This window comes from Mizuhopecten yessoensis, unplaced genomic scaffold (genome assembly GCF_002113885.1).
Source record: "Mizuhopecten yessoensis strain PY_sf001 unplaced genomic scaffold, ASM211388v2 scaffold3837, whole genome shotgun sequence".
Classification (NCBI taxonomy): Eukaryota; Metazoa; Mollusca; class Bivalvia; order Pectinida; family Pectinidae; genus Mizuhopecten; species Mizuhopecten yessoensis.
The window spans coordinates 111,001-122,567 of NW_018405244.1; the positions used below are offsets into that span (position 1 = coordinate 111,001).

Below are 11,567 nucleotides of genomic sequence, written 5' to 3' on the forward strand. Positions count from 1 at the left end.
ATACCAAAAGAGTGGAAAATGGGAACAATAATTACTTTGCACAAAGGAAACGCAAAACCTAAAGATGACCCTAATAGTTATAGGGGAATTACTTTGTTACCAGTCATTTTTAAAGTTTTTGAAATGATTTTAGCTAAAAGATTAGATTCAGTTCTTAATTGTAACAACTTTCCGAATAAGCAACAGTCAGCATATCAAAAAGGACTATGCAGTTTGTTAACTGCATTTAATCTGCAAGAATGTATACATTATAATTTAGAAAGAGAAGAAGATGTTTATGTGGCCTTTTTAGATAGTAACAAGGCATTTGACACCGTATGGCATGATGGTTTGTTGTATAAGCTAAATGAGATCGGTATCACTTCAAAGACATGGCATATTTTGAAATCAATATACACAGATATAAGAAGTAGTGTTATATTTAATGGTTTAAGTTCAAGATGGATCCGTATGGAGAGGGGGATTTTACAGGGGAGTGCGTTGTCTGCCAAAATGTATCTTGTATTCATAAACAGTTTATTAGACAGTATTCAAAAAAGTGTGGAAAGGGTGCACTTATTGCCGATTTAAGAATTAATATACCAACACAAGCAGATGATATATGTCTGGTTAGTACACAGCGTAAAAGCTTACAATACATGCTCGAGATGTGCGAAGCGTATAGCAGAAAGTGGCGTTTCACATTTTCTGCAGTTAAAAGTAAAATAGTGTATTTCTCTAGAAAAAAGAAGCGAAATCTTAGTACGAAATTATATCTATATGGGCATCTTCTTCCAGAAGTTGAGGATATAACACATGTTGGCGTGATGTTGAACTATAATTTTAATAGTATGGAACGTACAGTACGCGCATGTAATAAGCTTAAGAGTGGTGTCATGAGTTTAATTAAAAGTGGTGCTCATCCATGTGCATTAAATCCTTTAACGATTAGTAAAATACTGAAATCAAAAGTATATGCTTCAGCCCTATATGGGTGTGAATTATGGTGTCTTCAAAAAACCGAAATTTTAATGTTAGAAAGAGCACAACGTTTCATTTTAAAGTCAATTCAGGGGTTCCATACAAGAACCCGTACAGATATGTGCACAGGCCTTCTGGGTTGGTTAAGTTTAGAAGCATACATAGATACCAAGAAATTATTATTGTTTGGAAGATTATGCAACTTGGAGAAAAACTGTATATCTTATCTTGTGTTTTTTACTCGTCTTTGTATGGCAGTTATAGGGACCAATGTGTATAATAATGGATTTATGAATGAAGTAATTAGGGTACTAAAGAAATATGATTTATACAAATTAGTACAAGAATGTTTATCAAATGGAATATTTCCAGTGAAAAGTATATGGAAAGCGAAAGTAAAGCATAATGTACAGTTATATGAAGAAAAAGGATGGAAGGAGAGAATGAGTGGTGACCGCGATTTCTGCAGATTTATATTTGTTCATGATAATTTGGCTCCTCATATATTGTGGAAATTGTTAATAAAATTTCCTCAAAACAGAGAAGCCATACATAGTATAATGAAATTGATTGTATCTCTAAGACATTCAGAAAAAACTGAATTATGTCATAAATGTGGACAAATGTATAACGATATATATACCCACATAGTTTTACAATGTGATTGTACTGAAGACTTACGAGATCAGTTATGGTGTCAAGTCATTAATACATGTGAACTTATGTTTAGTGTATATTTACACTCTCATTCAGACTATGAATTATTTCACCTACTGATTGGTGGCAATATAACGTATGAACTGAATACATTAGAGTTAACAGAATTTCGTATGGCATCAGTCAATCATATTTCAAAAATGCTTAATGCATACTTCTAATGATTATTCAATACTTTGGTGTATATCATTCTTAACATTATTAATTATGTATTCTTTTGTAAACTGTACTCAAATTGATTAACCTATTTCTATTGTGTTAACTAATGATGTTGCGCACTAATTTTGCCTACCATCTATTTGATTTTGCATTTTTTTTTTTTATCTTATTTATCATTGTAACTACATTATTCTGTTTGTAAAATCTTCTTAAAGGAGGAAATAAAGAGAACACTAATCGTTGTTATCGCGAGTTCATAATTTGTTGATATTCAATTATTTGAATGTTATTTCTCACTGACTTTCTGATTCGTTTTCTCCTACGTCTTAGTTTATGAGTTGATCATTATAAACTCTCAAGCGAGTCTCAAACAGTTCCACCCTAACATTCATTTTTCATGATAAATTTCGACTGCTGACAAACAAACTTGCATCCACGGTCTCCAGAGATGCAGGTTGATGAAGAATATTGACAAGGTGTATGGTCGCCCTGTTTCTACTATGCCCGCTGTGTTTTGTTGACACTTCTCCGGTTCTCACAATGAGGACTTGACATTACTTAGATTCTAGTTGTACTTACATGGCGGTTGTCGTTGATGAAAAGACGCTGAACCTTTCGGAAATCCTGGTCTTAAAATACTTATGCCTTTCATAGATAAATGTGTGAACCTTTCCTTTGTTGGTAATTTGCTACAGCTTTCGTTTAGTTTTCGAATTCGAATTATGTTTTTATTGTCACCTCAGTATTCACTGTTTGTCTTTTCCATAGTTAAAACCTAATGATCGATTCTTTAATTAGACAATTAGGTAAAACAAATCCTTAACGTTACAGTTTTTATTTAATTTTTTAATGTGAAAACACACCTGATGATAAATTCATTATTTATAACGGCCGGTTCATGATTAGAAAAAACTTATAAATGTTTTTTTTATTATTATTTTGTTCATGGTTTTTATTTACCACTAAGACAGTTTATCTTTTGACTGCAGCAATACGTGAAAAACCTTGCCGCTCGATCATTAGCCTACATCAACATTGACGTGGCCGTGACAGGTACGTCTACTCCCATTGGAGATCAGCTTTATATATCACAACATTGTCTGCCTTACTTAACACTGCTTGTCATTAACATGACTGTATATTTCGAGTACAAACACTTTATTTATAAATGTTTATGTCAAATATTTTAAACATCTAATAAAGTGAGCACTCGAATATGGTGAATGTCACGGATGACGTCATTTGGCATCATGACTCGCACCTATAAGCGCGTTGATATAAATGTAACAGAGTTTTCGGACACTTTTCAGGGAACGCTACATTTGAACCCATTGGTACACCCCTGATGCACACCATTACATATGATGCAACCAAAAAGGTAGTAAAACTCATGTCACCATGCTAGTAATACATATGTATGTAGACTGTTGCAAAAGATAAAGCGAATATAACGAATGATTTTCCTTTGAAAACTATTTCGTTCTTCCCTCTTATTAGTTTTATTAGAAATCATAGGTAACTGAGTATGTTTGATAAAAATAATGTGTTTCAAAATATGACTTAGTAATATAAGATGTGCTACTAAATATGAGAAATGAATATGATGTGTAACTAAGTATGTCTGATACAAATATTGTGTTGCTAAATATGACTAATACATATATTGTGTAATAAAGTACGTTTGATAAAGATATTTATATATATATAGTAACATTTGACTGTTGACTAGGTTGTAAACCCCGATTCCTCTGAATCAGGAGAGGGTATAGTCACTGTCTACGATAAATGGTTGAAGAGATTCCCAGCACCTGGTACATCTAGACCTTTGTAAGTCAGCTGCATATCATCGGAGTTTCCTTTGTTCGGCCACTTTGAGTACACTGCTACCATATATAACTGGGGATTTGCCTTTGAGAGCTCTGTTTGAACAATGTCACCATATATAACTGAAACTTGCCTTGTTTGATCTCTGTGTGTACAGCCAACATGTTTGACCAAGTAAGCCTTGTTTGATCTCTGTTTGTACAGCCAACATATATAACGAAGTAAGCTTTGTTTGATCTCTGTGTGTACAGTCACCATGTTTAACCAAGTAAGCCTTGTCTGATTTCTGTGTGTACAGCCACCATGTATACCCAAGTAAGCCTTGTTTGATCTCTGGGTGTACAGCCACCATGTATAACCAATTAAGTTTTGTTTGATATCTGTGTGTACACCCACCAGGTATAACCAAGTAAGCTTTGTTTGATCTTTGTGTATACAGCCACCATGTATAACCAAGTAACCCTTGTTTGATCTCTGTGTTCAGCCACCATGTATAACCATGTAAGCTTTGTTTGCTCTCTGTATGTACAGCCACCATGTATAACCGAGTAAGCCTTGTTTGATCTCTGTGTGTACAGCCTCCATGTATAACCAAGTAAGCCTTGTTTGATCTCTGTTTGTACAGCCAACATATATAACGAAGTAAGCTTTCCTTCCCCTCTGTGTGTACAGCCACCATGTATAACCAATTAAGTTTTGTTTGATATCTGTGTGTACACCCACCAGGTATAACCAAGTAAGCTTTGTTTGATATCTGTGTGTACAGCCACCATGTATAACAAAGTAAGCTTTGTTTGATCTCTGTGTGTACAACCACCATGTATAACCAAGTAAGCTTTGTTTGATCTCTGTGTGTACAACCACCATGTATAACCAAGTAAGCTTTGTTTGATATCTGTGTGTACAGCCCCCATGTATAACCAAGTAAGCTTTGTTTGATCTCTGTGTACAGCCATCTTGTATAACCAAGTAAGTTTTGTTTGATATCTGTGTGTACAGCCACCAGGTATAACCAAGTAAGCTTTGTTTGATATCTGTGTGTACAGCCCCCATGTATAACCAAGTAAGCCTTGTTTTATCTCTGTGTGTACAGCCACCATGTATAACCATGTGAGCTTTGTTTGATCTCTGTATGTACATCCACCATGTATAACCAAGTAAGCCTTGTTTGATCTCTGGGTGTACAGCCACCATGTATAACCAAGTAACCCTTGTTTGATCTCTGTGTTCAGCCACCATGTATAACCATGTAAGCTTTGTTTGCTCTCTGTATGTACAGCCACCATGTATAACCAAGTAAGTCTTGTTTGATCTCTGTGTGTACAGCCTCCATGTATAACCAAGTAAGCCTTGTTTGATATCTGTGTGTACAGCCACCAGGTATAACCAAGTAAGCTTTGTTTGATATCTGTGTGTACAGCCACCAGGTATAACCAAGTAAGCTTTGTTTGATATCTGTGTGTACAGCCCCCATGTATAACCAAGTAAGCTTTGTTTGATCTTTGTGTGTACAGCCACCATGTATAACCAAGTAAGCCTTGTTTGATATCTGTGTGTACAGCCCCCATGTATAACCAAGTAAGCTTTGTTTGATATCTGTGTGTACAGCCCCCATGTATAACCAAGTAAGCCTTGTTTTATCTCTGTGTGTACAGCCACCATGTATAGCCAAGTAAGTCTTGTTTGATCTCTGTGTGTACAGCCCCCATGTATAACCAAGTAAGCCTTGTTTTATCTCTGTGTGTACAGCCACCATGTTTAACCAAGTAAGCCTTGTCTGATTTCTGTGTGTACAGCCACCATGTATAGCCAAGTAAGTCTTGTTTGATCTCTGTGTGTACAGCCCCCATGTATAACCAAGTAAGCTTTGTTTGATATCTGTGTGTACAGCCCCCATGTATAACCAAGTAAGCCTTGTTTTATCTCTGTGTGTACAGCCACCATGTCTAACGAAGTAAGCTTTGTTTGATCTCTGTGTGTACAGTCACCATGTTTAACCAAGTAAGCCTTGTTTGATCTCTGTTTGTACAGCCAACATATATAACGAAGTAAGCTTTCCTTCCCCTCTGTGTGTACAGCCACCATGTATAGCCAAGTAAGTCTTGTTTGATCTCTGTGTTCAGCCACCATGTATAACCATGTAAGCTTTGTTTTATCTCTGTGTGTACAGCCACCATGTCTAACCAAGTAAGCTTTGTTTGATCTCTGTGTGTACAGCCACCATGTATAACCATGTAAGTTTTGTTTGATCTCTGTGTGTACAGCCACCATGTATAACCAAGTAAGCTTTGTTTGATCTTTGTGTGTACAGCCACCATGTATAACCAAGTAAGCTTTGTTTCACGAAGTTTCGAACGATGTCACCGTATATTAACTGTTGTTTCTCTTTTTTGTCCTTTTTGTGTGTCAGTGCTATGCCACCATGTATAACTGTAGTTTTGATTTGATTGACTTCTTTTTGTGTCAGTAAAGTGCCAACATATATTACCGAGTACAATTTTGTCGAACCTCTCTGTGTTCAGTGCCACAAAAAATTAGCAAATGCTATATCTGTCCTTTTCTCGTACAGTTCTCTTTCCAGAGACAACACTGTTAGCCTTAGACGTACTGTGGTAAATAGATATCGAAATAAATGCATGTTGAAATTCGGTGATGTACACTGTAATGCAACGAAATATGCAATTTCACAAATATACATTATGTCACGTATTGTGTTAGGCTCAAAGGCAACAGCGCAGTCGTTGTATAACGTTTGGAAGTTTACGTTAATTTTATTATTCAACGCATATTATATGAAGAAAAATATATTTTGCATGGAAAAATAGTACATACAATAGGAACGCTAAGCGTCCTTTTTCTTTTTTAAACAAGTGGAAAATTGAAATTTAGATATCATCCCCTCCCCTAATTATATTTAATGCGTATTTTACAGATTTCGTATGGCTGCGTCGCAGAGTGACCATGCTCCCTTTATACAACTAGTAGGGATTCCCAGTGTAATGTTAGCATTTACTGGTGATTCGGTATGTATCTCCTGACAAGGGATGACTCTGACATCATAAACACTCTTCATTTTATAAATTTCAAATCTTAGAGAGAAAACCTTTAAATTACCAAACACAGATACATTAACGTAACTATTAGGTACCAAACAGTTACTTTTGCATTTCCGAACAGAGACACCGTTCCATTAACAAATAGCATTACTTTTACATTCACCAAACAGAGATATAATGTACCTTTACATTACCAAACAGAATTACTTTTTCATTTACCTGTTAACGTAACAAATTTCGTTCTAAAATTTGGTATTGTCACGTATTCATTGTACAATTTCCTTGTAAGACAATTGACATCTTTGTTAATCTTATGCTATCCAGATTCCTGGCGCCAATCCCCTGTATCACACTAGATACGATACATTCCACATCTTGGATGAAATAATTGACAGGGGCTTCAAGGTAAATATTAACGACTGCAAGGTTAGGCTTAGAAAAAGTTATCTTCTCTCGGCAAATGTTAATGCAGAACGGTGAGATCACCTACAGACTGGCCAGGGCTTCAGTAAGTGCAAATTATAAAAAGAAAAACAAAGAGTTCGGATTGACTAAAATTTCAATAATCATCTTCTTCAGACCCATATATACTGGAATCAAATACTTTCCATGGATGAGAAGTCCTAAGGAGCTTTATCAAAATAGCGGATTTCATTAACACGGGTTCATCCATTCTACCTAGGAGTGTGTCTGTGTGTATTGGAGGGGGAGGGGGCGATAAAGTTTACTACAGTTTATTTAGGAAAATAACCATTTAGGTATATTTTGTTTATTTTTAGTGGGAAAAAATCGAACTTGGTTGAAAAATTATTTTCATGCGATTGTTGTTTGATGGTATGAAAATGAAGACCCTGACTCACCCCTAAAGTTTCTGAAACCTTCTTCAAAGACGCAGATGTGCTAGTATCGAATATTGGTTACTACCAAACATAAATTAATAAACATAAAGTGAATGAATTAAATACGTATTAAGACCGTTATGACCACTTGCATTATTGTTTTTATGTTAACATTTAGCGTGATTGAAGTATGGTAGTATAGTCTTAGTATGGTTTGGACTTAAATGGAATTTTAAACACACACGATAATAAACATACATGGGTGCCACGGTGAAGCAGAATATTTTTGGTCTCGTGTATGTCCACATTAAGGCACTTACGAAATCATCGTTGGTTAAATTAAGTTAAAATTGACAATGAAGGACTTAATGTGCCCAACCGCGTCAAAATATAGAAATACAAAAATAAAACATCTGGAGCGTTCCACCCTCAGCGAAGACTCCACAGATATGAGACAGAAACAACACGAACTACACTTGCCGAAATATCTTACTCTGTACTTGCAGACCCACCGTGCAGTTTGTCAAGTCACAGCCGAAATGGCAAGGAATTTGGCAGACTCTCTGACAGTGCCTTTTAATGTGAGTGACCTTTCAGAACAGCTTCAGATGCGTGTCACAATACTTGACATGGAGTACGGACAGCTCCTCAGAACCCACGGTATCCACTTCGGTATGTAGCATACGGGAGTAGTGTTCATATTCCCTATAAAGTACTACAATTCTAGATCAGATATAGCTTTAAGCACAGAAGAATTGAATTCGTGTGTAACCTCAACTTCTTAGAGGCTGCTTGACGTCGTAGGTTGCTAGTCCATGCCTTTAAACAATCATTGGACTAATAAAGACACGTGCAGATAAATCATGAACTAATTCTTGAAAGTGAACTCTACAGTGGCGAGTTTACTGGTATGTTTTGTATTGATCTTTTAGAATGGTTGCAGGAAGCAGCAGAGAATTTTTCTTCAGAAGTCATCAAATTTCAAACAAGAGCAGATAACATTAACATGAATGAGTATGTTGTTTTTCATATCTGACTTGATTAACGTTGAGGTGAAAAAGTATGTAATGTCGTCTCTCTGATGACTTTACATTTTATATTACAATATCATATTTCTTCTCTCTCCTGTAAACTATGAATACATCAATGTCCATAAATATGACATGTTTTTTTTTCTTTTATAAAGAACAGGAGTTTAGCTTTGGATGTACTAACATATTTACATCGCTTCGTTTCGTTTACTCACATATCATATGTGGCTGACACTGCAAAGCTGTTTTATAAGTGCCGTGTTGTTCTCAAAGCAATCAAAAATATCTTTCCCAGTAGATATTAATAAAACTTGATGAAAACGTTAAGCTTCAGGTTGATACAAAAGATGTTATTTTTAAAATTGCTGCTCATACATCATGTTGATGTTAGTTCACATCCGTGATGAAAACACATGATTGTATAAATCAAAGTAAAACGTCATTAAGGTGTCGTTTTTATGAACGTATTTATTAAGTATTATTATATGAGAGTTATCAACGATATAATTTGTAATTATCCAGTCCTTTCGCCATTCGTCGGATTAATGACCAGCTGATTTTACTGGAGAGAGCCTTTATTGACCCGGCTGGACTACCCGGACGGCCCCTGGCGAGGTTCGTTTTAAAAAGAATAGCGCATTTGTTGATAGAACGTCGATCATGTATTTCCCCATATCATACAATTTGCCAACCCTGCCGGTGAGTATACAATGTGTTGATATCGACATCCATGTTTTCAGTAGGTATATCCAGATGAGGATTTTTGGTAATCTTGTTGTTGTTACCGAGTATTAAGTGCTATCTTAATTATCGAGAATGCCATTCGAATTGTTTTTCTAACGAATTATAAACTGTCATACACAGGTTAACTTCCATTGATGAAATTTAGGAAATTTCAACGACAAAAGTGAAATTAGAAATAAGAATTGATTCATTTCAAGGGAGATAAGTGTATTACAGTCCAACTGCCATGCAATATGCCGAACATACGATGTATCCATGTTATACCTCGGTTATACATTGCTGTTCATATTTCAGGCATGTGCTATTTTCGCATCTCGATGTTAATTCATACGTTGGAACTACTTTTCCCGGACTAGTGGACTCCCTTTTGAAACTGGCGGATGCTTCAGAAGACGAAACCAAGGCACTATGGGAAGTCATAAAGCAACACTTCTCCGTGTTGGTATTCACTATTCAGTCAGCGCAGACTACGCTTCGGGAAGTGACCACATTTATGCCAGATTTTCAGGAAACTGTGTGACTCAATTGATGAATAAAAACGAATTCATAAGATCAAAAATGAGCACCAAATTCCTGAACATTGATTTTGATTTTATTATATATATATTTATATATTAATGTTGGTTATTCCGAGGTGAGTTTTGGGGTTATATCGTATGACCTAAAAAAGCAGACGACACCAATCGTGATGACATCGTCAACAGAATTGTGCGGCGCAGTATTTGTAATTCTAACTTTTGATCGGTAGAAGTTGCTCGGTAATTAAATTCAAGCACAATCATGTGTACATGCAACCTTTTAGCATATTGTTATGTATCAGTTATACCTTATATCGTTGTGTCATGTATCAGTTTTACCTTAACCCATTATGTCATGTATCAGTTTTACCTTGTATCATTACTGTATGTCATGTATCAGTTATAACTTATATCGTTGTGTCATGTATCAGTTTTACCTTAACCCATTATGTCATGTATTAGTTATACCTTATATCGTTGTGTCATGTATCAGTTTTACCTTGTATCATTACTGTATGTCATGTATTAGTTATACCTTATATCGTTGTGTCATGTTTCAGTTTTACCTTAACCCATTATGTCATGTATCTGTTATCCCTTGTATCATTACCGTATGTCATGTATTAGTTTCATTTTTTTCATGTATCATTTATTCTATATACGTCATTATTTCAATTTCAATTAAGATTGCCATTGCATGTATGTTACGAATACTTTTGAATAATCTGTCTCGATATCCGTTAGTGCATGTGCTGTGATATGTAATTAATTTCCTGACATCACGTGGTTATAGTGTTACAGTGTATAAACGACTGTACAGTATCTCTATGTTTCTACAATATTTACTCCAGAAGCAGAAATAAATCCATGTAACATTTTCTGTGTTTATGATGTTTTCAGTGGTAAGGCAAACACCAGTGCCATATTTGTACGTTTTTCAAAAATAGACAGGAAAGGTCATTTTTATGAATAAAATCCAAATGGACGATATGGCTGCTATTCTCAATTAGACAATTAATACGTTCTACATTAACACGTTAAGCTTACAAAAACAGATAATGTCGATGAGACACACAGTCCCCTTTGGAATACCGATATTTCTCCCACCTGTTCAATATTATCAAATACATAATACATTATGGCAACTATCTTATTATCTGTGTATTTCTTATGTTTCCTAATACTTCTTTTTTCTACCTACCAAAGCGTGATCTTTAGAATCAAGAATGGTGGTGTACAATGTGGCATTGAAAAACAAAGTTAGTGTCAAGGTTCTCCAGGCGTTCTTTAGTTTTTGTGTGTTTTATCTACGTTTGATTGATGTCGCTACGTGAACCTATCCCGATACATTGGCCAATGTTTTACTGAGGTTAGTATGGTGGGAAAGAGGAACTGACTTATTTGAAATCACTTACCTGTGTGTTTGTTCTTCTTAAACAAATGGACAAACTAGCATTATTCTAACATCTGCTAAAAGCATAAAGATCAACGCAAATATGATTGATCGTTATATGTATGCCCTTTACATTAAGATGGACACAGATAGTAGTAATGATATACCTGTTTCTTTATAAACAAATGGACACACTAGCATCATTATAACATCATTCTGATGGACACAAGTATCATTGATCGTTACATATTGCCCTTTACAGAAAGATATACACATACTCTCATAATCGTTATTAATGTCCTTTATAGAGAGATGGTCACATAATA

The 11,567-nt window shown here is 35.3% G+C and overlaps 1 protein-coding gene across 1 annotated transcript in view; it reads left to right on the forward strand.

The window, feature by feature from the left end:
* The window catches only part of LOC110448113 (N-acetylated-alpha-linked acidic dipeptidase 2-like), a 23,848-nt gene extending 13,984 nt beyond the window's left edge, over positions 1 to 9,864 (forward strand). Inside the window, exons 10-18 of the mRNA XM_021494177.1 lie at positions 2,826 to 2,889; positions 3,147 to 3,214; positions 3,566 to 3,663; positions 6,593 to 6,683; positions 7,041 to 7,121; positions 8,062 to 8,227; positions 8,488 to 8,569; positions 9,109 to 9,201; positions 9,625 to 9,864. Of these exons, the coding sequence (XP_021349852.1) occupies positions 2,826 to 2,889; positions 3,147 to 3,214; positions 3,566 to 3,663; positions 6,593 to 6,683; positions 7,041 to 7,121; positions 8,062 to 8,227; positions 8,488 to 8,569; positions 9,109 to 9,201; positions 9,625 to 9,850 (969 nt within the window). The 3' untranslated portion in view covers positions 9,851 to 9,864. The remainder of the gene's footprint in view (positions 1 to 2,825; positions 2,890 to 3,146; positions 3,215 to 3,565; positions 3,664 to 6,592; positions 6,684 to 7,040; positions 7,122 to 8,061; positions 8,228 to 8,487; positions 8,570 to 9,108; positions 9,202 to 9,624) is intronic.
* Positions 9,865 to 11,567: the final 1,703 nt, after the last annotated feature.